The sequence below is a fragment of the Lampetra planeri genome, chromosome 56 (genome assembly GCF_965212315.1).
Source record: "Lampetra planeri chromosome 56, kcLamPlan1.2.h2, whole genome shotgun sequence".
NCBI lineage: Eukaryota > Metazoa > Chordata > Hyperoartia > Petromyzontiformes > Petromyzontidae > Lampetra > Lampetra planeri.
Genome location: NC_136162.1, coordinates 4,600,724 through 4,628,516, shown reverse-complemented (window position 1 = coordinate 4,628,516; position 27,793 = coordinate 4,600,724). Strand labels below are relative to the sequence as shown.

The following is a 27,793-nucleotide window of genomic DNA, read 5'->3' as shown; positions in this document are numbered from 1 at the left end:
GAGCAAGCGCGATTCAGCGAGCAGCCAGCATCGACGAATGCCGAGGTGGGCCGACGTCTCCCCGGTGTGTAAACATCGCCACCGCACCGGGACACTCGTTTAAGGCCGAGTCAACCTAGAGGGGAGTCAACCGAGAGATGACCGGCGCGCTACGCGCACGAGCGTGGAGCCGTCGTCCAAGCCGTGCCCTCGCCCACACCTCCCTGCGGGGGTCTCAACGGAATCGGAATTTAGAATCTTGATTCAGAGCAGTGGTTCTTAACCGCACGTCCTGGGGGGCAAGATATTCCCTTCCTGGGGGGCACGAGATGCCCTTTCTGGAGGGCGCGAGACACGGCGAGACTTTTTTCGAAGGCAAATCACCGAAAACACAAATTCCGCACGCGCAATGCAAGCACAACGACTTTGTTTCATGAAACCTGCGCATTTATTAACATTATACTTTTTTTACGATGGAGAACCAAAGGGGTTGCAAGGCTGCAAGTAAAGAACCGCTGACTTCGACTGAAGGAGGAGGAATCCGATGAGCCATGGGAGCACTTCTTCACACACGTCCAGGCAGGGCAGGTCAGCAAATTGCTAAAAACAACAACAACAACAAACGGAGCGCCTTCGCGATTCAAGACGCGCTGCAAGATGTCCGCTCATCTTTGACCCACTTCCACAATGTTTACGCAGCCGCCACGGTGCGGCGGCGAGTTCCCGTAGCATGTTTGTACATTCCCCGAGTACTCTTGGTTTCCACCCCAAGCCAACTAAGGGCTTTGTAAACAAGGGGAAAATTATAGGGATGGTTTCGTTGTATTTGTATGTGTTTGGGCGATTTGTTTACCCGCCGTGTACTTTGCACTGCTATCGTGTTCGTGTGTTGTTTTTTGGTGTCCAGTAGGTGCACGTTACATCTGTGAAAAAGCTTTATAGCTCATAGGATTCCTCCTGCAGTAAAAATAAACATTGCGATTCTCATTGCAGGCCCTTGCCAATTCCACTACCGCTGGTCAATGACGGGCCCTCCCTACGCCGCGTCGGTCGTAGGGGTTGCTTGACCATATTTCACCACGCCAGTCAGGTGCGGATTCGCCATGGGGATGGGGCGGGGGGGGGCGGTCCAAGCACCGGTTCCGATACCACCGATGTTATTAGCCGCGGCCGGGAATCGAACTCGGGTCCGCGTGTTAGTACCGGGGCGCGCACACGCGCGCGCCAGCAAAAACACCGCGTCCATCACGCCATCGCCACATACCCACGCGGGGAAGGGCGGGAGGGGGTTCAAACGGAGGCATAGAGACCAGCATCGCCGGTGTGAAGCTACGGCTGGGAATCAAACTCGGGTCAGCAGGTTCGTAGCGCAGAGACGATGCCCTCCGCTCGTCGCCACTGCACCCGAAAAACAAGAGAGCTCATAAGGGAATCAGCACAAAAAAATTGGGCCGTCGCTACGAGTCGAGCTGACCTACTAGTGGGGAGGGTGGCGACCTTCGCATTATCATACAGACCACGGCTCTTAGAGTGGGAGGATGGGGGGGATGGGGGGGGGGCATCATTCCGCAATCGCTCCACGCGGCAATTAGCAAGAGTCGCAAATGTGGCCGAGGAACTCCCAAAGGTGCGGGCGGCGTAATTAGAAGGGCGGCCGCGGATAAAAATAACCTCGACTGCCAGGGCGGTGAAGCGTGCGCACACACACGTTCCATTGCAGAGACACTTAGCGCTCTTAGGTGTCCGTTAGCACATCTGAAATTAATTAAATATACGTGTGTGTGTGTGTGTAAGCAGCAAGCCAGTCGGTCCGGATGGTCACTCCAATCTCTAGTAAGGATGAGTTTTTATTTCGATTTAAAGCTTTCGTGACTGCAGGGATTCATCTTCTTGGTTCTTTCGGTAAAGTCACGTAGAAGGGAAGTAATAAAATAATAAAAATAAAATGTAATAAAATAATTCTCACGACGTTTCGACGCTGTCTTTACGACAGACCTGGTCTTCACCTGAGGACGGCTGCTTGCGTTGTGGCGGAAACGTCGTGAGAATTATTTTATTATGTTTTATTTTTATTATTTTATTACTTCCCTTCTACGTGACTTTACCGAAAGAACCAAGAAGATGAGTTTTTAATATAATTAGTAAAAATTAAATTTTCGGATTTGTAAATCAATTTTGGACCTTTATTCAGATTTTTTTTGGCGATCTTTAATGTGAGATACTCATTTTTCTTATCTCGTGCCACGTGACACAGCTTTGGCAGGAACAGACAGAGCGGACGTGACACGATGGGAGTGACATCACTTCCTGTGGCATCCCATTTTCAGATCAATCCAAAAACAGAAAAAATAAATATATCGGACAATCCAAAATGTTGTGTTCTCGGCTCAATGTTCAGATAATTAAATCATAAAATCAAAAACACAAGCACCGAGTCGTTTATTTGCATCATTTTGGTGCCTTTTCTGCTTACATTTAAAACGGAGAAACAACAGATTTGCTAAACAAAACCCAATCCAGCAATGGCATCAATGTTAATGCTCTTGGCTCTTTCTCATGACCCCCCGACCCTCAGGCACGACTCCGCTACTTGAGAATGAATGGAGCTCGCGCACGCAGCGAACCATCGGGCACGCAGCGTGCGACGAGACCAGTGCTCTTTGGGCCACCGCCACTTAACCCTTTCCCCGTTCCGATATTAGGAAGCCACTGGAGGCTATCCACTTTTAAATCTAGAATGAAATTTTCTACTAGTAGGAACCTCTGGTTACGCCAGCCCACAGGGGATAATTGTGTCCGTCCGTTCGTCGTGCAGGGAGGGGCTGGGTGGGGAGGGGCTGGGTGGGGAGGGTGGGGCTGGGAGGGGCTGGGTGGGGAGGGGAGGGTGGGGAGGGGCTGGGTGGGGAGGATGGGGCTGGGAGGGGTTGGGTGGGGAGGGGCTGGTCACCCCGTGGTGCCCTTATAAAACTCAACGTTTAACCTACTCACGCCGGCTTGTGCCCGCCCTCACAGTCGGGCATATTTGCGGGATACACCACGCCGCCGTTGACCCCGGCCATTGACCGAGCAACCCAACGTTCCTACCAGCTCCCTCCGCAGCAGGAATGTGTTTTATAAAGAACTGCTTTTTGTGTTTCATTCGTTGTCCTTCCCTCGCATCTCCGATTGGCACGGTTGGCTACGTAGGGTGCCAAAGAAGTTCAACATACGTGAGAGATGATGACAACTTAGGGTGGCCTTCATCCAGCAGTGGATATCACGGCTGCTGTTAACGACGCTGGCGGTGACGACGGAAATCGAATCCAGGTCGTAGATTTTTTTTGACAAAGGATTTTAGTCATCGCGTTGACGGCGTTCTCAGCCGTGGGAAATCGCGCCGCTCGCTGTGCTCGCCAGTCTCTGAAGAGATGTGAATTCCTCCCTCCCAAGAAATGCCAACAAAATAAAAGACATATCAAACAAAGAATGAAAACGCCAATGGAAACACGCCTCGGGCAAGCAATGTGTAAGGCGGATTTTTTTTTATTCCCCCGCAAAAGTTTGTTTAAAGTTTGCATTCGGTTTAATTCGCAAACAAAAACAGCTTTGAAAGAAAATAAGGAATACAAAATAATGCACACGCGTGGATTGTGGAACCGTAGCCAACGAGCATCCATCATCGGAGGTATTCGATTATGTCACGAGCAAGACGAAGGCTGACGATTGCAGCTGCCGTGGCAAATTGTGTTTTGTCACATTTGCAAATAGTCGTTTTTGCATGATTTTATGTCCAGCTTTTTGGCAATGCCTTGATCAGTTTGGCCCGGCTTTCAGCAGAGTAAGTAACACAACTTTCACGTAAAGTTTTGCTCACGTTGGAAACACTGCGAGGAGATTGAACACGAGTTCAGTGTGCAGGTTTGTCGGCAACCCTTCAATCAACGCGGTCAATTTTCTCTTGGATGCGTCCGTAATAGCGACACAAACTAAAGATTTGTTCACCCTTAGATCATCATTACGAGAGCTATTTTCATCCTCGCAGCAGCTTTTGGATAGCCATCGAACAAATGACGGTCGCTGAATCGCGCGGCGCTTTCAGATGCGCTTCTACGGCCGTCTGGAACGTTCTTCCTTCTGATATTAGGAAGCCACTGGAGCTATGCACTTTTCCATCCAGCTTGAAATCTCATTTCTTTAGAACTTCAGTTTATGTTTAGTTTGTTGTCCATCCCCCGGCACCTGCGATAAGCACAGTTGGCTAAGTATGTTGCGAAATAGTGCAATATACATCCAGGGGCAGATAGAGACACAGACAGAGAAACGGACGGGCAGGGCTAATGCATCAAACGGTTTCAAGCTCGGTTGGCAAAAGCGTAACAAAACAGGGTTTTGGTGGTGACGTTGTTCAACCCGGATTTCACAGCTGCCCCCACCCCCGACACGTGGAATCCCAGCACAGGAAAGGAGTTCAGCTGTGCATGTACGGTGCGCAGAAGGAGTTCAACATACGTACATATGTACGTAACAGCCGGAGGCGTCTCGGTGACCAACGTACGGATCGAGGCAAGGCGGACGCTTCGAGCGTTTCGAGCGTCGGATACTTCACGCGCAAACCGTCGTGGTGGCACCGCCGACCCGACGCTGAATCCCCACGAGCGCCGATGAATTAAAATGGAGAGAAACTGCTCCAGTTTATACTCTTAGGTTTTTTCGGTAAAGTCACGTAGGTAAAAAATTTAAATTAATAAAAGTAAAATAAAACAAATTATTAATTTAAATAATAAAAGTAAAATAAAACAAATTATTAATTTAAATTTTCTACCTACTTGACTTTACCGAAAAAACCTAAGAGTATGAATCCTTGCAGTCACGAAAGCTTCAAATCTAGAATTAATGCTCCAGTTTAATTTGCGATGCCAAACGGGATCGATTTTCTTTTTGAAATGCTGGTGGCCAAAGTGGTTAAAACATTTTTTTTTTTAAATCGATGGCCAGAAACCTCTCCGCTGGACCGGCACGCACCTTCCATAACGAACGACATTACCGCCCCCCTCTCCACCCTGTCAATCGCTGGACACGTGAAGGAGCGCGGCTCTCGGAGGACTGGCCCTATCACGCACACGTAACATCCGCCCGCCCCGTTTGCGTCGCACGGCTGCAGGACCGTGGGGGCGGTGACGACAGCGCGACCACACCGCACCGTTGTCCCCAAAATTCAAGGTCACCGTCGTCGCGCCGTTCGGCATCCGTGTCTCCTCTCCCCCCCCACCGGCCACGCTCTCGAATCGCCGACGCTTTCAGTGCCCTCCTTTTTAGATTATTTCATCTTCATCATCATCACGATCCATGGGCAGATAGGTGTCCACTGCACATGTCACTTTCCTCTGTCTTGTCGTGCCAGTACGCTCGAGCAGTGCGCCACATCTGTCTGTCACCGTCTCTTACGCCATCGTCAAACCTATTTTAAAACGTACATATTATCCAGTCTGTCCACCTCGTGCCACCAGTGACCTTGTGCAGGTGCTGCCACATATTCCAAGACATCTGGTTGGCCAGTATGGGCACACGGACAAAGTACCCACAACACCCGCAGGGCAACACTTAGCCGTACAGACAGGACGGGTGGAGGGGAGTCAACGCTCACGCTTCTGCCTTTGCAAGCAAGGAGAAGTGCTGGATTACACAGGCCACGTGCGTAGCCACCACCCGCCCGGCTAAGAGCGGCAGTTGTTGTGGATAGGGCACGAGTGTGACGTGGGGGTAGCAAAGGTCAGGGGTTAGGCGAGCATTATGGGATTGCTCGGAGGTTGGGTCCCTGCAGCCCACCCGTGTCAAAGGTCATGCGGTGATGCTCATCTCCACTGACCCACCACCCCCCCCCGCCCTCCACCACCACCAGCATCACCACAACAACTCCCATGAGCCCTGTTGCCCCGCTCCTTATCGTGACATATGGCATCTGTCTGAGATGGCCAAGCCACCCGTGAACAGAAGGCGCTGTCGCCCACTTTTTTGAAGCGCGACAAAAACCTAACGTTTGACAGAACTTGTGTGCTTGAGAACGCTACTGTGGTATCACGCTGGTTCGCAACACTGGGCCTGCAAGCCAGAGGTCGCCGGTTCAATTCCGTCTCTCCGGCGCGGCAGTTTAAACAGCGGGGCGAGTTTCTTAAATCCCACCACCCACCACCGCGCCTCTCTCTTCCGCGAAGCAGTACGAATGGGCACACAACCGCAGCGAGTCGGACGGGGGTGGGGTAAAGTGTAGGGACTCCCACCTCTTCAAAAACGTCCAGCCAGTGTGGAAGGCAAGGCCAAAACACTCCCAGGTGGTTCTCTAAAGCTCTCTAGCGGTGCCCCTTCCGCCAGCGGTGGTGCGAGCCACGTAATTGCAGGGCTGCACCTTTACCCCGCACGTACGCCGAACTTCTTTCGCAGCATACGTAGCCAGCCGTGCCGAGTCGGAGCCGAGCGTGGGCTTACGAGTGACGAGACGGCGAATAGGGGGAAGGAGGGTCATCAGGGGGCGGCCCATCTCAGACAAGCCAAGAAAGAGAGAGAATCGCCGAGCGCGGGCCGGGAAGCCGACCTGTTGCAAGAGGAGGAACACCGCACGGGAGGAGGTAGACGTGGAAGCGCCGGGGGACGAGGAGACGGAGAGGCACGCCGACAACGTGAGAACCGGAATCTTTCATTTATCCTCGAGATTTACGACGAGCTATGCGAGCTCTTTTTTCACAGATGTCCAGTAAGCGGCCCCAGTCAGAAAGTTACAACAACAAACAATATATAGAAGAAGAAAAAAACTATTAGGAGCGCAAAGTATGGGAAAGTTAAGCAAATCACAATGAATAAATAAGTGACAACTAAATTTCGATTTAAAGCTTTCGTGACTGCAGGGATTCATCTTCTTGGTTCTTTCGGTAAAGTCACGTAGAATAGAAATAATAAAATAATAAAAATTAAACATAATAAAATAATTCTCACGACGTTTCGGCCACAACGCAAGCAGCCGTCCTCAGGTGAAGAACAGGGCTGTCGAGAAGACAGGTGAAGAACAGGTCTGTCGAGAAGACAAAGTCTAAAATGTCTTCTCGACAGACCTGTTCTTCACCTGAGGACGGCTGCTTGCGTTGTGGCCGAAACGTCGTGAGAATTATTTTATTATGTTTTATTTTTATTATTTTATTATTTCCATTCTACGTGACTTTACCGAAAGAACCAAAAAAAGAAATGACAACTAAACAATTTTTGACTTTACCAGGCAAGGCCCACTGACCTATATCGTTCCTTTTCATAAAAACGCTACGAACGTGGAGAAATTTAAAGCAGCAAGCAAATAACGCGGCGGCTAACGTGCGGCGTAGCGGGGAATCCAACCCATGCCCTGCTTACGAGGAGTGCTCGTGGGAAAAAAAAAAACGAGGAGACTTGGCCGACCGAACGGGAGCTCGTGTTGTTTTCTGCTCTTAACGAGCTAAACTTGTTTACTCCTGCGGCAAGGCGAACGTGACCCAGGAGACGTGGCGAGTCAAGGCCAAGGATGTTTTGTTTCGTGCGCTGAGAATATATTCGAGACGAGCGCTAAAAATGCACAACCGCAGCAGCACAAACGAAGCGTGGTTTCACTCTCTACGCCATGCAACCATCACCTCCCCGCCGCTCGTGATTGTAACGCAAATCGTCATCGCCCGCCATGACCCATCCACCGCTCGATGAAGGCCTTGCCAAAAGCTGACGAGTGCGCAAAGAAGCGAGGCGAGGCGAGCGCTTTTGAGTTACGTGGATTACCGACAATGAACGCTTAATTACGGACATCGCAGAGAGCCACCTCGGAGATTCCTCTGGCCCACACAGATCCTGAATCCACGAACTCGAAGCCAGGATCTCAGCGGTGCCGGCTCATAGCTCGGACCTCCGAGTCAGCCAGCCACACCTCTCGATAGATTTCAATTTATTTATTCATGTGGCCGACGCCGCGAGGAAGTGACTTGCGTGGAAATTTATCGTAGCATCCAAATACTCCAAGTGTGCGTCAGATTCGAAATGTGGAGGGAAAAACCGGAGGACTCGGAGAAAAAAATCGACGTGAGCGCGCGGAGAGAGACACGCAAACTCCAAATATACAGCAGGCATCAGGGTCGGGATCGAACCCACGACCTCCTGCATACAAGGCGAGGTAGTTCACATCTCACCACCATGCAAACTCCAAATATACAGCAGGCACCAGGGTCGGGATTGAACCCACGACCTCCTGCATACCAGGCGAGGTAGTTCACATCTCCTGGCCACCGTGGCGCCCAATAAGCAGGACGTAAACCTGCCGGTTGACGGCTTTGGTAACACGAGGCGTGGGTTACTTAGCGGACAGATCGCCACGACGGCAGACGGAATGAGAAGACGCATATGGCTGGCCAGGAGGCTTGCAGACAGGACGATCGGATAAGCCAGATGGATTGCTGGTTGACTCGATTACAACACACACACACAAAGACAAAGACCCCTCCCTCCCCGTACGGCCTCTATAAACTGTTGTGGCAAGGGCTGTTGAATGCCGGGTGGGGGAGTGGGGGGGGGCTGGTGGTGTGGCCGGCACTGCACTAAAATCGGATGTTGAGGAACCCAGGATGGATTGCAAAGCAGGCCAGCCTGAATGAATTAATGTTTCTAGCTGGCGCAAGTGTTGCTGTAATGCAGTCCACGTTCCACACTGCCCAATACAAAATCAAGACGAAGATCCCCCCCCCTCCCCAACCCCCGCACAGCACAGCGCGCTCGTCGCTACACTACCACGAATTTTTTTTATCGACCGTAGATTGAAAATTAATTTCCTGTTGAACTGCTTTTTGCGTTAAGTGTGTTGTCCTTCAGCCACATCTCCGATTAGCACGGGTGGCTACGTATGGTGCAAAAGAAGTTCAACATGCATACATGGCTCTCCACAGTAAAAACAAAGATCCTCTTATAGCCTGTAACAGGCTGTTGGGGCAAGTGCAGTTCGCGAGCACCTATGAAGGCCGGCAAGGCACACGAGGTGGTATAGAGTGGGCCAGAATCACGCCCGACCGCCTTTGTCTCCGCAATGCTAAAGTTTACAAACCGCACCGAGTACTCGTTTAAGGCTGAGACGACCTAGGGGAGTTCCAAAACCGGTGCAGGTATTCGTCCCCAACGTTGGCTGCGAGCGGGAATCGAACCGGGGCCGTCTGGTCTGCGGCGCAGTGCGCTAACCGCTGCGCCACCGCTCCCCACACTCCCCCAATACACGCGGACAATGCAATGTTCATTCACAAACCGACCCAGGCTAAGGAGGCTCTCTCCCCCACAACCTTCCCACCACCCCCACCCCCCCCCCAGGAACCACAACCCCACATCCCTCCCGGCTCTCCCATCGTCCCGTGACTCGCACGCAAACAGGATGCACCCACCAGGAAAGTGGCAACGGGGTTGTGCGTGGGGATTTTCAACCACTTGTGACCACCCGCGGATTGTCCGCACCCCCCCCCCACCACCACCCCAACTCATCCCGCCGCAGCATCCCTCTCGAATCCCCCTTGAGCGAAGGCAGTCACCACCACGCTTCCTCGCTAACGCTTCCAACACCAGTGACGATTATTTTTAACCGGTCCTGGGCCTCCCCTAGGTCGACTCAGCCTCAAATGAGTACCTGGTGCAGTGCGTAAAAACATCGCCACTAGGGAGACAAAGGCGGCCGGGCTTGGTTGCTGGCCACCCACCCGTTCGTGGGCCTTTATAGGTGCTCGCTAACAGCACTTGCCCCTACAGTCTGTTAAGGCTATACGGGGGATCTTTGTCTTTGTATTGTTTTGTAGGGGATGAAAGCCAAAGGGGTGTTGAGATTCCAATTCGGCCTTTGCTTTGGAAAGGATTCCCCACCCCTCTGCGAAATGATGAGCCGAGGGCGCGACTGTACTTTGCTATTTTTTTTATTAAACTAAATTCTGCCCAACACATGGGGTCCATAAGTGGTGGCCCACATGGGTGACCGACTTTTCTTGAATTCGACGGTGGCATCTGTTTTCCTACATCTGTGGGTCATTTGGAAAAGGTCCGCTTTATTTAAGCGCGGTCTTACGTTTAATGATCGCCAAACGAGGGGATAAAGGGGACGTCGGTAGATGGACCGCCTTTGCGATTTTGCGCGTTTCATAAAAACAACCAGCAACCGCTCGCCCGGGCGCGACAAAAAACTGTCGCGGTCCCCCGCTTCTTTACGACGTCGCAATGCGTCCCAGAGGAACCCGGCGTCGTAAAATCGGAGCCTCATATTCACACAGACGCTATAGAAAACAATAGAAACGCCACTTGTCGACGTGTTTATTTTTCCCTTTGTCCACCGTTTCTAACGGGGTTTAAATCTGTAATCATCATCCAGAATAGAAACACTGGAGGAATAACAAAAGGCTCCACGTCACGTCACGCCGGAAACCAGGCGGAAGATGCGATCGCAAATCAGGTCTCCACGCCACAAATCGATCCGTTGGTGGCGGCGTTACGTACATGTCGTAAATGTGGATCGGCCGTAAAAATCGGACCGTCGCAAACCGGAGACCGCTCGTACATTGATAAGACTGCACCGATGCACGATCCCGCTGGAGTGTCACACCAAGGTACTGGACACACGAACAAAAAAAACACACCCCACCGCTAAGGTATTAATTCTAGATTTGAAGCTTTCGTGACTGCAAGGATTCATATTCTTAGGTTTTTTTCGGTAAATTCACGTAGGCAAAAAATTAAAATTTAAATTAATAAAAGTAAAATAAAAATAAAATAAAAATCACGACGTTTTGGAGGCAACACAAGCTTCCGTCTTTTTTATTTTATTTTAATTTTACTTTTATCAATTAAAATGTTTTTACCTACGTGACTTTACCGAAAAAACCTAAGAATACGCTAAGGTATTATCCACGTTTGGTCCCGCACTTTATCTTGGACTCAATCCCAGCTCTAACAATTAAATATCGGTTCGAGTGTCGAGCGACGAACATTACTCCCACGCAGAGCGCAGCCGGAGGAGTGCCGCCCGCCTCTAAAACCCTGCGACGGAACCCGGAGGTCGCTTGAAGCGATCCGAGAAGTACCTCTGAGATTTCTCGGGGGGGGGCCGCTCCGTCAGGCTCAGGACAACGGGGGGTGCGTGCCCCCCCCGCCCCCCGCCGTCTCTGCGAGAGATCCGAGTTGACAATGTCGTTTCGTGGCACGACACGCCGACACGCCGCAGGTCGGAATCACAATTGGGGGGGGGGGGGGAGGGTGGGATAAACCACCGCTGCTGCCACCAAGCCTTGCTAAAAAATTAACCCGTAAAAACAACGTTTTTCACTATAAATCCTTTATATGCGTGGCATTGGTTTTATTTTATTATTCATTTCTGTTTTTCTTGAGTAAGAGTTTCATTTTTATCACATTGGTATTTTAAATTAAATATGAATTTTTTTTTTTCCTAAAAAGTGTAAAATTTTGGAAATATATTTTCACGAAAATAAATTGTCACGCACAACGAGTCTGCGTGCAAAAATGTCAGCTCGATTGGATCACGGGAAGTGGGTTAAAAAACGACCGAAAGATTTGCACGGTCGTAAGCGCGCAAGCAAGCAAGCAAGTGAACTTAATATAAAGGATTTAAAAATAAACCACCGCGGGTCTTAAGCCCCAGAAATCGAAGCAACGTTAAAGGAGAGCCGTGCTAGCGAGGAACATGCACTGCTAGCGGATAATTTAGCTTGACGGCACGTTTACTGTCCGACTCGCGATGATGACTCGTTTCTTCCCCACCCCGAGGGAATCCGACCTAAATAGACGCTCGTAAAATCCGGCAGAGAGACACCAGTGGGGGCCTGGGTGGAAGTTTATTTTGTGTTTGTCCTCTGGGCATTTAACGGAGGTGATTTATACTTGTAACAAATGCGGGCAACATATATTTAGATTCATTTATACGGTTATACACGCCACAATATTTCAACACAAACGCCATCCTCTCGCGAGCTATGCCACTGCCGCTTTTACGTTCAAACCAATTTAGTATTTGTCGCACGAGCCAAAACGCTTTCACAGCCAGCGAACTTAATTTGGAGCTTTCGTGACTGCAGGAATTACTCTTTGATTCTTTCTATGTGCCTATGTTTGTCTCTCTCTATGTATCTCTGTGATATCTGTCTGCTTATATGTCTGTCTATAGGTCTCTGGTTCTGTGTTTTATCCCTCTCTCAAATTTAGCATTCTCAGGAAGAACGTAATCAACCAGGTAGGGTGTTGACTGTTATGGTATCCGACTCTCTGTTGTATTACATTACATTTCTAAGTATACTAGATTTGTGTTTCTATTTCATTTATACCTGATGACGATTGCTTGTGTTGCAATCGAAACGTCGTATGCTTTAACAGCTACCCAAACTTGAACCACATTGTTAACCCACCGTCAAAGTTGCCGCACCAACGCAACGAGCACAGCCTCGCTCGCTACCGAAATCTCAAAGATCACACGCGCCAATGACAAAAGGTCTGCCATAAAATTCCCGTTTGACCCCGACGGAATATTAAGGGGCTCTATCCGGGAGAGCACCGAGGGGTTCGTTTGGCCAGTTCTGCCTCTCGCGGGAGTTTGGCTTCGTGTGGGAGGAAACCAATTCCCAGATTTTGCGTCGCTTTTTAAACTTTCCTCCGGTTTGCTTAAGAAGCAAAGCGCTTGGCGCGTATTTCCCTACCGGCCCCCCCCGCCCCGCCGTGGTAACGTGACAATTGGCTCTGGAAGCTGGCGTGGAGGGATATAAATTTTGATTTAACACTTTCACGACTGCAGGAATTCATATTCTTGGTTCTTTCGGTAAAGTCACGTAAATAAAAAAAAAAATACTAAAATTAAATTCAAATAACAATTTTTTTATAATAAAAATAAAAATTCTAAAATTTAACATAATAAAAGCAAAAAACCACAATAAAAAAACATTTGTTAAATATAATTACAAATAAAAAATGTATTTGAAAAGCAACATTTTACTTAAATTTAATTGTATTATTATTAATATTATTTTTTCTATCTAGGTGACTTTACCAAAAGAACCAAGAAATTGGAGGGCTATCCTTAAAAAAATATATATTTTACATTACGCAACTACGCGACCCAAATGAAAGCCAATCATAAAACAGAATAAGAAGCATTGTTACGTCTCTAGAAATGCACTTCTTTCGACTAAGAGGAATTAAGAAACCACTGGGGGACGGGCAACAACGGTGGAAACTTTCCACCTGCTGCGAGCGCCGGCGAGCAGCGCGGCCATCGCCGTTTCCCCTCCTGAACCTCGTGCTGCGAAGACGATCGAGCGAGCGGAAAGCCTCGACAGCCGGGCTCCGCTCGCCACTGCCACTACGGCCCGCAGCGGCGGCGGGGGGAGCACGACACGCGGGCGGGGGACGCACGGCGGCCCCCGCTGCCGGAGGCCGGAGGGGCAACTCCCGACAGGGGCCCCACACCTGCTGAACCGACGACGGAGAGAGGAGATGCCGCCATCGCCGCCGCTCGGTTGTTCGCGGGAAGGAAAACGCGGGAGAGGGGACGCCGCGTTTGAAGGCTCCGTCTGCATTCGCGGAGGCGCTATGTCGCTCGCGGGACCTACACAATGGTGACGGTGCGATTAAAAACGCAAGCAGCCGTCCTCAGGTGATTCAGACGCGGTCTTTCCGACAGCCCTGTTCTTCACCTGAGGACGGCTGCTTGCGTTGTGGCCGAAACGTCGTGAGAATTGTATTTCATTGTGTTTTATTTTTATTATTTTATTACTTCCCTTCTACGTGACTTTACCGAAAGAACCAAGAAGATGAATCCCTGCAGTCACGAAAGCTTTAAATCGAAATTTGCACTAAATTCTTTTACGATTGATAACCAAAGTGGTGTAAGGCCGCACTCAAGGTTAAGAACCACTGCCCCAGACAGTGCTTGGTGGAGCAGATAGCAGATGACAGACGAGAGATTGTTTCGTGGACTTTATCTCCCCCGCCACCCCCCCAGATTTGTGTTTGCTTTACCCGTGACACAATAGTGGTGGTGGTAGTGGGAACTAGAGCCTGAGCAATGGGCCTATCAAGCCGTCCATCGATTTGGTAGAGAATTACACCTGGGCCCGGGTGTTACGAGAGTTGTCAAGCGGCACGTGGCAGCAAAAACCTCCGCCCGGCAGACCGTGCGAGGGCAAGCAAACCTCGCGGGGGGGGGGGGTGGGGGATGAAGTGAAATCGTCAATATGATTCAAAACTCGAAGCACAGAACCGACAATGCCCAAGACAAACAGCTCAGCTGGAGGGGGGTGGGTGGGGAAAGACTAAAGATACCACCCCTTCCTCCTCCTTCTGTCGTAACCGGCACCTGTCTCCAAAATCCTCCGACCCTTCATCTCCTCCCCCCCCCCGTATCTCCGCGTACTCATGCGGACACGTGCAACTGTCAAGCACAGCAAGACGTCCACCCCCCACCCCGCTTCGTCACCCGTCTTTCGCTGCCTGGGCCCCTCGCTCGCAACGACTTTTCCTCCGATCTTCGCTCGGATCTCTGCGTGCCGTGCTCACCATCTTTACAACCGCCTCCGCCCCATGATTACTACGTATAGTCATTTTGGCGGTGTCATTTTAACAAATTTGGCAAACTCGGACGCCGGCACACAACGGCCTACTCTTGCGAAGCACGTCACGGGATCTTTAACGTCCCACTGGGCAGGAGACTGGGCGGTTTTAACGGTTACGACACACACACCGCAGTGATAACCGGGGCTGCCGCTGGATTCAAACCACGAACGTCTGCATGATCGCGCCGGCCCCCCCAGGCCATTGGCCTAATGACGTGACATCACGGGGCCCCAAGCATCCCTGAGCTCGACTCAAACCCTCTCCAAATGTTTTAATGTTTTTTATTTCACCAGGTAAGGCCCACCGACCAATGTAGCACTTTTCAGAAGCGATTCGGCCACAAATGATAGCTCAACGAGAAGTGGATGATCTCGATTTGAAGCTTTCGTGACTGCAGGGATTAATCTTCTTGGTTCTTTCGGTAAAGTCACGTAGAATGGAAATAATAAAATAATACAAATAAAACATAATAAAATAATTCTCACGACGTTTCGGCCACAACGCAAGCAGCCATCCTCAGGTGAAGAACAGGTCTGTCAGAAAGACAGCGTCTGAATGAACTGACCACAGGGAAAACACGCAAACTCATTCAGACGTTGTCTTTCTGACAGACCTGTTCTTCACCTGAGGACGGCTGCTTGCGTTGTGGCCGAAACGTCGTGAGAATTATTTAATTATGTTATATTTTTTTTATTTTATTATTTCCCTTCTACGTGACTTTACCGACAGAACCAAGAAGATGAATCCCTGCAGTCACGAAAGCTTTAAATCGAAAAGTAATCAAATACTTTAAACGCGCGATGTCGATTCCAAATGTGGAGGGAAAAACCCGGAGAACCCGGGGAGAAAAATCCGCTTGACCACCGGGAAAACACGCAAACTCCAAATATTCGGCAGACGTCAGGGTCGGGATCGAACCCACGACCTGCTGCATACCAGGCGAGGTAGTGGCACCCAACAAAACCCCCTCCCCCCCCCCCCCAACGTCTCTCTCTTGCCCTCTCTATTATCGTCCTATCTTGGCTCTCTTCTCCAGGGGCATCCCCCATGACAAGGGAGGGGGGGGGCGGCCGGCATTTCCAGTTCGAGCTCCAACACATCCACCTGCAGGGGGGCTTCTGCCAAAGCTGCATGCAGGGGGTCTGCTCGTGCAGAGGGAGGGGAGGTGGAGGGGAGGGTGACAAGGAGTTACGTTGAAACTATCCCCCCCCCCCCAGACTATTTATTTATTCCCCACCACCACTCCCTTGACTCGCAGTTAAAAAAACAAAGACAACGATCCCCCGTGTAGCCTTGACAGGCTGTAGGGGCAAGTGCTGTTAGCGAGCACCTATGAAGGCCGGAACGGTACACGAGGGGGGTGGGTGGCCAGCACCACGCCCGACCGACTTTGTCTCCCCAGTGGCGATGTTTACACACCGCACCAGGTACTCATTTAAGGCTGAGTCGACCTAGGGGAGGCCCAGGACCGGTTCAGATAATCATCACTGGTGTTAGCCGTGAGCGGGAATCGAACCCGGGTCCCCAGGTTCATAGCGCAACGCGCTATCCGCTACACTACCGCCAGCAACGTAACGCTATAAATATATAAAAGCACAAGCGGGGTGAGGGCTCGTTTCGTGCGTCGATCAGCTTGCCGATCAGCTCGCCGTCGTGCGTGGCTATTTACGAGTCAGACAGCTCGATGAGCCAAAGCGAGGAGGGTTTAGCTCATGGGCGGCGTGGCACAGTGGCAACACTCGGCGCCTCGCAGCAAAGTAGCGCCAGGGTTACATTCCCATCCCTGGGGGGGAAGGGTCGCACCTATCCACGTGGAGTTTGCGTGTTCCTCCCCCCACCTGGTCTGCGTGGGGTTTACCTGCGGGGGCTCACCGCAGCTTCTGCCCATAGCTGAAACGGAACGGAACGACGTAAGAAGTGTTCGTGCTCAGAAATATCCACAATGCCGAAAGCATTTTACCTGCATACAGTATTACTCGATTTGGATCGCACGCACGCACACACACACAGCAAGCAGCATCGCCCCCCCTACTGCGACAAACGTGTTTACTTGGGCTTGTTTTGGTAAACAAGCGTAATAATGTTATTGTAATCGATTGAGCCGTGCAATTCTTATTCATCACAAAGTGACATTTCTATTAAGGGTTGATGACCCAAGCGGTAGCACGAAAATTAATGCATCCTTTATACGAACATTGATTTTAAACAGCAATGTTCATACAATGCCCATTGGACAAAATAAAGGATTTAATCGATTCCAGAACCGACTTTTTAACACCTCGCGGCGAATGGTAGTGCCCCTTCTAACGGCCGTAACAGTGACGAGAACCCATTTACATCCATCGTAAATACGAACGGGGAAACATCGATTCCAACGCACGCGATTGAGTGCGCGTATCGCGAGCTCAAGCATCCAACTTGCTTCGTCTTTTTTTTTTAATCCTTTATATTAAGTTCGCTTGCTTGCTTGCTTAGGACCGTGCAAATCTTTTGGTCGTTTTTTTAACCTACTTCCCGTGATCCAATCGAGCTGACATTTTGCACACAGACTCGTTGTGCGTGACAATTTTCGTGAAAATTTTTTTCCAAAATTTTACACTGTTTAGGGAAAAATAAATAAATATTTAATTACCAATTGCTTAATGCTGGCAGACAATCATCTGACCCATAGGTGGTAGCCATCTCAAGCCAGAGGACGAGAGGACTCTAGCCGCCACGCATATAAAGGATTTAGAGTGAAAAACTTTGTTTTTACGGGTTAATTTTTTCTCCAGTTTCCTCCGCTGTGCTATCGGTGTCAAGCGAAGACGAATCCCGTTCGGCGCGAACTCTTGCACAGCGGAATCGGACATTACAGAGCTGCTACCGAGATCTCGTCCAAATCATCGAAGAATCGACAATCGTCGTGTGAGTCTATGGGTCTCCGTGTGAGTCTATGGGTCTCCGTGTGAGTCTATGGCTCTCTGCGTGAGTCTATGGCTCTCTGCGTGAGTCTATGGCTCTCTGCGTGAGTCTATGGGTCTCTGCGTGAGTCTATGGGTCTCTGCGTGAGTCTATGGGTCTCTGCGTGATTAGATGTATGTTGAACTTCTTTCGTACCGTAAGTAGCCAACCATGCGGGGGAATGCCAAAAAACAACACTTAATATATAGAGGACCGCAGAACTTGGGGTGTGGAGTTTGTCTCCACCTGACTGCGGGGCTGCCATTAGCACTTGTCTGTGTGGTTCCTCGCGCTTCCGAGTCCTCTCTCACAGATAGAGAGCGTGAGTCTGTGGGTCTCTGTGCGAGTCTGTGGGTCTCTGTGTGAGTCTATGGGTCTCTGTGTGAGTCTATGGGTCTCTGTGTGAGTCTATGGGTCTCTGTGTGAGTCTATGGGTCTCTGCGCGAGTCTAATAGATAGAAAGCGTAAACAGAGCAGCGCGGTACAACGTGAAACAAATTACCAATGTGAAATTACAACCCACCGAAAGCGCAAGTTAAATCTTGTTTTTTTTACCGGATCATCGAACTTAAAGCGAACACAGAGGGATAGGAATGTAAACAACATCCGCCCGTTTTCGAACGCAGATCGAAATCTGTTGTTTGAAAATACGCAAGGCCACCACCGACGCCACAAATGTTACCCAACGTATTGTTGTACCCTCTCGTAAACTCAACTCCGTACGCGCGCGGGTGCATCACGCCGGACGGTACGCGGTACCGCGCACGCGGTCTCTTGGCGCAACCGCGCGATTGTGTACATGTGTAGAGAAGTTCCGACGGACGTACTCGTAGACGGAGGTAAGTTAAGGGCTTCCGCCAGGGTTTATTAAAGCTTATCAATAACACACAGCACACAACTCCCAGGGGCTAGGGGGGTCCTACTCTGAGTCCGGGTCCCTGCCGGCTAGCTCCGGTCTCTCTCTCTCGTGTCGGATCGTGAACTCTGCCGACTCCACCGAGCGGAGAGAGAAGCACCTCTACGGCTACCACCGGCTTCTCCCCAGACTCCCTATTCGATCCCTCTCTCTACCCCTGGTTCCCTCTTCACCCTTCTTACTCTACCCGTTCCTATAGTGACCCCGCTTACGTCACGGGGTCTCCCTTAAGTACCCTAGGAGACGTGACGTCATCGCACTGAACGGCACACCTGACGTCACATCCCCATTTTACTCGGCGTGCGCGAATACGTCGCGCACGCCGAACGAACTAAGAACGACGGGAAATAAGATTCCATTTCCCCCCACTGGGAGATTCGATTTTGTATGCCTGCTATCAAGGAGCATTGCCCGAAATGTTGGCAAATGTGCCGAGCGTTTATTAACCAATGCCAACGCAGTCAAATTTTTTATTTCATTAAATACTCCAATGCGGTAAATGTAGCAGCCTCTAGTGGCTGCTGGTATCATCTTCTTGGAAAGAACCAAGAAGATGAATCCCTGCAGTCACGAAAGCTTTAAATCGAAATTTAACTGCCGGTATCATGCGAACCCATCACACGCTCATCCAAATCCACGTATTCGTACGCGCACCACTCCCTCCATGCGTGCATCGTGAGCTCGTATTAATAGACGTGGCAATGCGGTCGCAGAACCCCGCTAATACTTACTGTCACTAAATGGGTACTTTTCATTCAAATATCAAAATGGCTTTTGTTCAAACCAAGGCAATCGCAGGCTGGGTTTGCCCTCATTAAGTCACTGCACCGACAACTGTTATATTGAGTTTTTTTTTTTATAGATTTGAAACTTTCGTGACTGCAAGGATTCATACTCTTCGGTTTTTTCGGTAAAGTCACGTAGGTAAAAATAAAATAATAAATGAAAATAAATCAATTAAATCACGACGTTTCGGAGGCAACACAAGCTTCCTTCATCAGGTGTAAAAAGGCACAGCAAAATAACTACAATAACTAAAATAACTAGTTATTTTACAATAACTAAAATAACTACAGTATTTTGCTGTGCCTTTTTACACCTGATGAAGGAAGCTTGTGTTGCCTCCGAAACGTCGCGATTTAATCGATTTATTTTCATGTATTATTATTTAATTATTTGCTATTTTTTACCTACGTGACTTTACCGAAAAAAGCCTAAGAGTATCGACTCAAGAGTTATTTCATACTTGGTTCTCAAAACCGGTGAGCCGAGTTCGATACCGGGCCACGGCTAAAACCGGCGGCGAGTAATTATCTGCACTGGGCTCCCCCCCCATTCACTGACCCACCACCTTCGCCAGCAAGCAGAGATCAAACAAACCCCCACGATATTTCGATTTAAAGCTTTCGTGACTGCAGGGATTCATCTCCTTGGTTCTTTCGGTAAAGGTCACGTAGAAGGGAAATAATAAAATAATAAAAATAAAACATTATAAAATACAATTCTCACGACGTTTCGGCCACAACGCAAGCAGCCGTCCTCAGGTGAAGAACAGGTCTGTCGAGACGACAGGTGAAGAACAGGTCTGTCGAGAAGACAGAGTCTTCACCTGAGGACGGCTGCTTGCGTTGTGGCCGAAACGTCGTGAGAATGATTTTATTATGTTTAATTTTTATTATTGTATTATTTCCCTTCTACGTGACTTTATCGAAAGAACCAAGAAGATAAACCCCCACGACGACACCTGACAACGCTTTGTGCCAAAGCCCTCACCCGGCAGAGGATTGACAAAAGGACTGCCAAGTTAACGCTGGTGAACACCGTTGACGCGGAGCGCGCGTGTGACGGCGCCGGCCAGGGCTGGATCGCAGCCACAGATTGTCCCTTGCACGTGGAGATATGAAATTAATACCCGTCCCTTTCATACTCCCCCAACTGGGAAAATGACGGCAAAGTATGTAATCTCGTTGAAAAAAGTATAGGGATTACGAGCGGCAAATATAGGACAGTTAGCGTGCGTCCGTATGCGAAGGCTTTTGTAGAATCGGCAACAAGAAAGTGCTTCGATTGAAGATATGACTTCTTTCAAGTTATAAAATTGCAACGATAATAATACCGCCAATGATTTTCCGAGGAAATCCTCTTCGAGTGTTAATACCCCTTTCCAGCAGGGCCCTACCAACCCAAGCACGTGAAATGTGCATTCCACTGGTTCCAGCAAAAGCCTCCACCGTGGGAGTAGTTTCGCCTGCTCTTCAATGCTGGCCAAACGCCTCAGCAGAGGTGGGAGTGTACCCACACTTTACCCCACCGCCACGCTCTCGACCTGCCGAACAATTTGCCAGAGGGTTGCACCCATTCACGCCACCGGGTGGACGGAGGCGCCCGGTAGGGAGGGATGTGTAACGAACCCGCGGCACCCTGTCGACTGCCACGCGCCGGGAAATCAAATCGAACCGGGGCACCCTCTCTAGATTACGAGTCCAGCGCGCGAACCATTACTGGCACAGCGCCCCATTACGCAGCACGGTGCGTTGTCTTGCACGACGGCACGGGCGAACGCAGAACGCAGTAACCCCGACACGGAGCTTGTAACACACACACACTCACTCGCGCTCCGCTTTGCGCGCTGTCGCAACCGACGGCGACTTCGAGCGCTCGCGGCGATTCACAACTCGGCGCGAGTCACCGACCGCAGCGCGTTTCGCCGACCACGAACCGCCGCCCTCCTCCGCCAGCGAGAGAGGAGCCCAAAAGTAAACACGGGGGGGGGGGAGGTGTAAAATAAATCGCACACGCCCCTCTCGAGCGGTGAGTCAGCTCCGCAGGTCGAGAGGAGACCTCTACGCGGCTCTCCGCGTCGTCGTCGCACGGACGAGCGCCCCTGCCCCGCGCGAGATCCTGCGTGACTAATCCGGCGGTACGGTGACCGCCCCCCCCCCACACCTTCCCGTGCTTGCGCGCAGGTGAACACGCGGACCCGCGCACCAAACGTGGGCACGGCCCCGCCGCCACCAACAACAGTCCACGGCGGTCGTGCCGCGGCCGCACGTCGTGTCGGTCGGGCGCCGCGACACGTCGACACGTGGTCGCGGGCTGGGTACGAGCACAATCCCAGGCAGCAAGCGTGCCGAGTGGGATCCTCGAGGTGAAGTGGCGATGTCTGCCGAGACTCGAGAGAGCAAGCAGCGAATCGCCACGGGGATGCGAGCGCCGCACGGCTGCTCGGATCTCAAGTGGGTGTGCCCGTGCCACAAGTTGCCTTTTGCATTCCTCCCCGCCAGCGTGATGCAAAGACGCGTGGCACATAGACGAATGGCTTGGGTCATCAGAGGCTGGGCTCGTATACCAGCATAGAACTGCTGAAATAATGTATACACTTGATTTACTCGTAGAGGCGGAGAATCAAGTTTAAGGGTTTAGCGAGGGTCATTGAATGTTTGGTCAATTTCATTTTAAGCAAGCAGCGTTTTGACTCGAGGTTGACAAAAGCTCCTGGAAGGATGCTCAAGGTTAAGTGTCAACGTCCGATGGGACTCGCACAGCCAGACCAAGTCACCACTCGGGTTCATAGGGTTCAGCGTTCGTAACCGAGACCCACACAGGGCCAGTGGGCACAGTAGTGCAGTTCAGAAGCAGAATCTTTCATACTGGAGAAATCCGAAAAGCTATAAAGCTCTTTGTCAGATGTCCAGTGGGCGCGGTTCAGAAAGTTACCACAATAAGCAACCCCACAAATAACCCCATCGGACTGCAAAGTAAAGAACAGGGAAGGAAAGCAAATCGCTAAAAATAAATACGTAAACTGGACAAAGCATGTAAGTTCAAACCGGCCAATGATAACATGGGTCCTGGTGCAAGGGAGGGGGTTGGGAGTGGGCACGGGGGCACCCCCCGTCTGATGGGGGGGGAGGGGGGGGCTACCCCCTGTCCGATGTGACCCTCCTCTCCGTGAACCGGCGCTTGTGTCCCTCCGGCCTCGGGGCAGTTGCACCGCCTGCCAGAGGTCGCAACCGGGTACCCGATACCCGTACCCTACCCGATACCTGGCTACCCGTACCCGACCAGGTACGGGTACGGGTACCCGTTTGCGACCCTGGTGCGGCCGGGTACGGGTACGGGTAAGGAATCAAAACCCGTTTGCGACCTCTGACGCCTGCACACGCGACGGCTCCGCCCGGCCCGCCGCCCAGAGACCATTTCGAGAGTGGCCCCAAGCAACAGGGAGGGGACCGCCCCAGCAACGAGTCAACACTCCGGTGGTAACCGAGCCCTTGTGCTCACCTTGTACACCTGTCCGTACGTCCCATTGCCAACGACCTCCACCAATTCGAAGATGCCGGCAGGTTCCTGCGCGAGACAGATAAGGTCGCACAGATTAATATTCGCGTTGTTGAGGTCACCGTTTTTGCACGTTGCACTCGTAGACATGTGCGCACCGTAGACGCAATTCAACCACCGGTCAGGGTCAACATCCACTGCTGGATGAAGGCCTCATCCCCCCCCCATCCCCCACAAGCCGTCACCACCTCTCACGATCCCGCGATGCGACGGTCGACCCGCCGGCCTGCTCCTTCACTACCGTCGGCGTTGACTCCGGCGAGTTCCAACCTTTCGCTGCTCCTACATTGTTAAAATTCACCACCTTCTTGAGCGACATGTCCTGGGCCAAGCCCAATTGCGAATAGTTGTGGTGTCCTTCCACCGCACCTCCGATTCGCACGGTTGGCTACGTACGGTGAAAAAAGAAGTTCAACGTACATACACGTCGCGGACCCTCCCATGCTTTACAATGTACAGGCGTTATGCGTCTAACAACGATGCCCTTCATTTAGCCAATTAAGTCATCGCCGTGGGTTGGGGGGTCACTTACGTTCACGAGAGTTTGTTTGGCTTGCGATAGTAAACCGGAAAAGCCAGAGAAAAAACGTGCACACGTATATTTTTTTTGGGAGGTGGAGGGGTGGTTGGGTTCATACTGAAATTTCCACACAGATGGATTCAAGAACCCCAATGCTACAAAAGCCATCTTCCTGGCCACCTCACGGCTCAACCCCGCTACGAATAGGGAATGGACCCAGGCAATTTCCCATGCAAGTACTGACCAGGATAAAACAAAACCCCTTAAGGCTTCAGATCCCAGAAGAGGGTCACAACATGTCGTTTACCGGGACAGCCACACAGTGGCTTGTCACATGCTAGACAAGCCAAATAACAAGAGCAGACATTTATCTTTTCATCGAATTCGGCAGTAAACATTAAAAAACCCTCAATACATCAAGAGCCGCACCGCACCGTGGTGATTACGAGATGGTGGTGGGTCCTTAATAACGTCACGGGAAGCGGTCCTTAAAGAATCGGCACGCGGCTCCAGAGCTGCAGGTTGTCGACCCCTGCTCATGGTAAACCGGGCTTCCATGGTGAACTGGACTCCCATGGTCAACTGGACTCCCATGGTAAACTGGACTCCCATGGTGAACTGGACTCCCATGGTCAACTGGACTCCCATGGTAAACTGGACTCCCATGGTAAACTGGACTCCCATGGTAAACTGGACTTCCATGGTGAACTGGGCTCCCATGGTAAACTGGGCTCCCATGGTAAACTGGGCTCCCATGGTGAACTGGACTCCCATGGTAAACTGGACTCCCATGGTAAACTGGACTCCCATGGTAAACTGGACTCCCATGGTAAACTGGACTTCCATGGTGAACTGGGCTCCCATGGTAAACTGGGCTCCCATGGTAAACTGGGCTCCCATGGTGAACTGGACTCCCATGGTAAACTGGACTCCCATGGTAAACTGGACTCCCATGGTAAACTGGACTTCCATGGTGAACTGGGCTCCCATGGTAAACTGGGCTCCCATGGTAAACTGGGCTCCCATGGTGAACTGGACTCCCATGGTAAACTGGACTCCCATGGTAAACTGGACTCCCATGGTGAACTGGACTCCCATGGTCAACTGGACTCCCATGGTAAACTGGACTCCCATGGTAAACTGGACTCCCATGGTAAACTGGACTCCCATGGTAAACTGGGCTTCCATGGTAAACTGGACTCCCATGGTAAACCGGGCTTCCATGGTGAACTGGGCTCCCATGGTAAACTGGGCTCCCATGGTAAACTGGACTCCCATGGTAAACTGGACTTCCATGGTAAACTGGATTTCCATGATAAACTGGACTTCCACGGTGAACTGGGCTCCCATGGTGAACTGGACTCCCATGGTGAACTGGACAGTGGATTTTGCCACACTGCCCACGACGTAGCCCTGCATGCTGTGTGCATGACGGCCGCCCATCCAATCACTAGCCACGCTCATGGTCTGCTTAGCTTCTGACATCGGACAAGATAGGGCACATTCCAGGAGATCTCCGATCATGGGATATTGCTCTTATCACACATTCACAATGCAGTGTCTGTATTGAAGTGGCTTAAACAACACTCGTTCTCTACGGCATGTAGAGAGGCTTGTATTAAAAAAATATATACAGTTACCGAGCAAAGGCCTAAATGAGCAATACTTCAAACAGCTAGCAACAAACAGCACTGTCGTAGTGGTCATCGGATAAGAGTTGTAACACGTTTTTCTTGGGGAAAAGAGACGATGGGAAGGAATTCCAAAGTGGGGCAGTGAGAGGCAGATGAGAAGCATTGTGACCTGCAGTGTGGTGAGTGGATGGATGAGTGGGTGAGTGAGCGAGTGGGTGAGTGAGCGAGTGGGTGAGTGAGCGAGTGAGTGGGCGAGCGAGTGAGTGGGCGAGCGAATGAGTGGTGAGCGAGCCAGTGTGTTGTGACCAGCAGTGTGGTGAGTGGGCGAGCGGGCGAGCGGGCGAGCGGGCGAGCGGGCGAGCGGGCGAGCGGGCGAGCGGGCGAGCGGGCGAGCGGGCGAGCGGGCGAGCGGGCGAGCGGGCGAGCGGGCGAGCGGGCGAGCGGGCGAGCGGGCGAGCGGGCGAGCGGGCGAGTGCAGTACAACCCAAGCGTGTACAACACTCCACGTGTACAGCACAGTACAGTATAACACGTGTACTGTAGGCAGACGCCAGCATGTACAGCACCAAAGACACTCGTTGACACTCCACACGTACTGTGTGCAGACTCCACCGTAGACACACACACAGTACAGACCACACACGTGTACACACATACCGTGTGTAGACCCTACCGTATACACAGTACAATTCACACACGTGTACACACGTACTGTGCAGTCTACCCTATACACACAGTACAGCCCACACACACGTGTACACATATACCGTGTGTGTAGACCCTACCGTGTACACAGTACAAACTACACACATGTACACACTATGTGCAGACTATCACATGCACACAGTACAGACCACACACGTGTACACCCTACCGTATACACGCTGTAAAACACGACACAAGCGGGTACTTGTACATGTCAACACACACACACACACAATCTCATACAGTACACGGCGTGTCTAGAATACAGTGCGCACACACTAAGCACACACGTGGCAGCACTCCGACTGTAGGGCTCGTGTCTAAAGATTAAACAAGGACCCCCTCTAACAATCTTAATTTTAGAAATAACCAAATAATAACCCTCTAACAATACAATCGGTGTTATCCGTAACGACGACGAGCTATACCGGTGGTGGGTGGGTGTGTGGTAATGGATGAATGGTTATTGTCAATCGACCACTACGAGTCGTGGAATCATACGAATGGAATGGGTGATGGTGAGTGTGTGTTGCTGATGAACGATGGTGGTGGTGGTGATGATAACGCTGCTGCTGCTGATGATGATAACGTTGATGCTATTCTCATGATGCTGCTGATGACGACCAGGATGCTGATGCTGATCATGATGCTGATGATGATGCGGATGATTATCATGATGATGCTGATGATGATCACGATGATCATGATGCTGATGATGATCACGATGATGATGATGATCACGATGATGATCATCACGATGATGATGATCACGATGATGATGATCACGATGCTGATGATGATCACGATGCTGATGATGATCACGATGCTCATCATGATGATGATCACGATGCTCATCATGATGATGATCATGATGCTGATGATGATCATGGTGCTCATCATGATGATGATCATGATGATGATCATGATGATGATGATCATGATGATGATCATGATGCTGATGATGATCATGATGATGATGATCATGATGATGATCATGATGCTGATGATGATCATGATGCTGATGATGATCATGATGCTGATGATGATCATGATGCTGTTGATGCTGCTGATGATGCTGATGCTACGCACCCTGAGCGCTGCCAGGTCGATGTCATCCAGGCTTCTCGCTGGGGCGCTCTCGCTCGCCATCGCTCCTCTCCTGCAGCTCTTCGCCTGCTGCTGCTACTGCTGCTGCTACTACTGCTGCTGCTACAGCTACTGCTTCAAGGGGTCAGAGTCTGCGAGCTCCTCTCTCAATCCTCTCCCTCGGGGCTGCGGACGCGCCGACCCGAGACGAGCACCGGCAGCTCGGAGGCGCATGCCGCTCCAGCGGCGCGTAGACTCCCTCCTCCTCCTGCTGCTGCCCCTCCTCCTGCTGCTCCTCCTCCTCCTGCTGCTGCTCGTGCCCCTCCTTCTCCTCCTCCTGCTGCTGCTGCCCCTCCTCCTCGTGCCCCTCCTCCTCCTGCCGCCCCTCCTCCTGCTGCTGCTGCTCCTGTTTGATGCTCACCAACTCGGAGCTCTTCACCCCCCTCCCCCGCCGTTTCCTCCCGATCTTCCTCCTCCTCACCGCTGTCCCCAGAAGCCACCCAACCTGGCTCCCTCCTGTTGCCCCTCCAGACGATGCTCCCTGCTGCTGCTCCTTGCTGCTGCTTGCTGCTAGTGCTGCTGCTGCTGCTTGCTGCTGCTTGCTACTGCTGCTGCTGGGCTCTGGTTCCCCGAGCTGCTCGCCGTTGCTCGCGGCTCCCACTGCCGCTACCGATTTGATCCGCGATTCACAAAACCTCGTTCGCTACTCCTCCCTCCTCCTCCACCTCCCTCCTCGCTCCTCCCTCCTCCTCCTCCTTCACTCCCTCCTCGCTCCTCCCTCCTCCACCTCCCTCCTCGCTCCTCCCTCCTCCTCCCTCCTCCTCCTCCTTCACTCCCTCCTCGCTCCTCCCTCCTCGCTCCTCCCTAATCGCTATCGCTCCTCCCGCCGCGGCAGCGACTCCCCTCCCCTCATCACCACCCCACACCTCCTCCTCTGCTGCTCCTCCTCCTCCCTGCTGCTGCTGCTCCTGTTGTTGTTGATGTTGTTGTTGGTGATGTTGTTGTTGGTGCTGCTGCTGCAGTCTCTACACAGACTGCTGCTACTGCTGC

At 51.3% G+C, this 27,793-nt stretch overlaps 1 protein-coding gene across 1 annotated transcript; it reads right to left on the bottom strand.

Moving 5' to 3' along the window:
* On the bottom strand, positions 1-27,480 carry LOC144735701 (misshapen-like kinase 1). Its single transcript, XM_078618185.1, has 3 exons — positions 26,747-27,480; positions 22,742-22,807; positions 1-579 (listed from the first exon to the last, which is right to left on the bottom strand). The coding sequence occupies exons 1-3, from the start codon at positions 26,804-26,806 to the stop codon at positions 448-450; spliced, it is 258 nt and encodes an 85-aa protein (XP_078474311.1). The 5' UTR covers positions 26,807-27,480; the 3' UTR covers positions 1-447.
* Between the last annotated feature and the right edge of the window lie 313 nt (positions 27,481-27,793).

Excerpts from the sequence above, each read along its gene's own strand:
- LOC144735701 (XM_078618185.1), bottom strand. The coding sequence starts at position 26,806 with ATGGCGAGCGAGAGCGCCCCAGCGAGAAGCCTGGATGACATCGACCTG. Across the intron at positions 22,808-26,746 it reads TCGACCTGGCAGCGCTCAGG|GAACCTGCCGGCATCTTCGA; the intron begins GTGCGTAGCATC and ends TGTCTCGCGCAG. Across the intron at positions 580-22,741 it reads CGTACGGACAGGTGTACAAG|CAATTTGCTGACCTGCCCTG; the intron begins GTGAGCACAAGG and ends TGTTGTTTTTAG.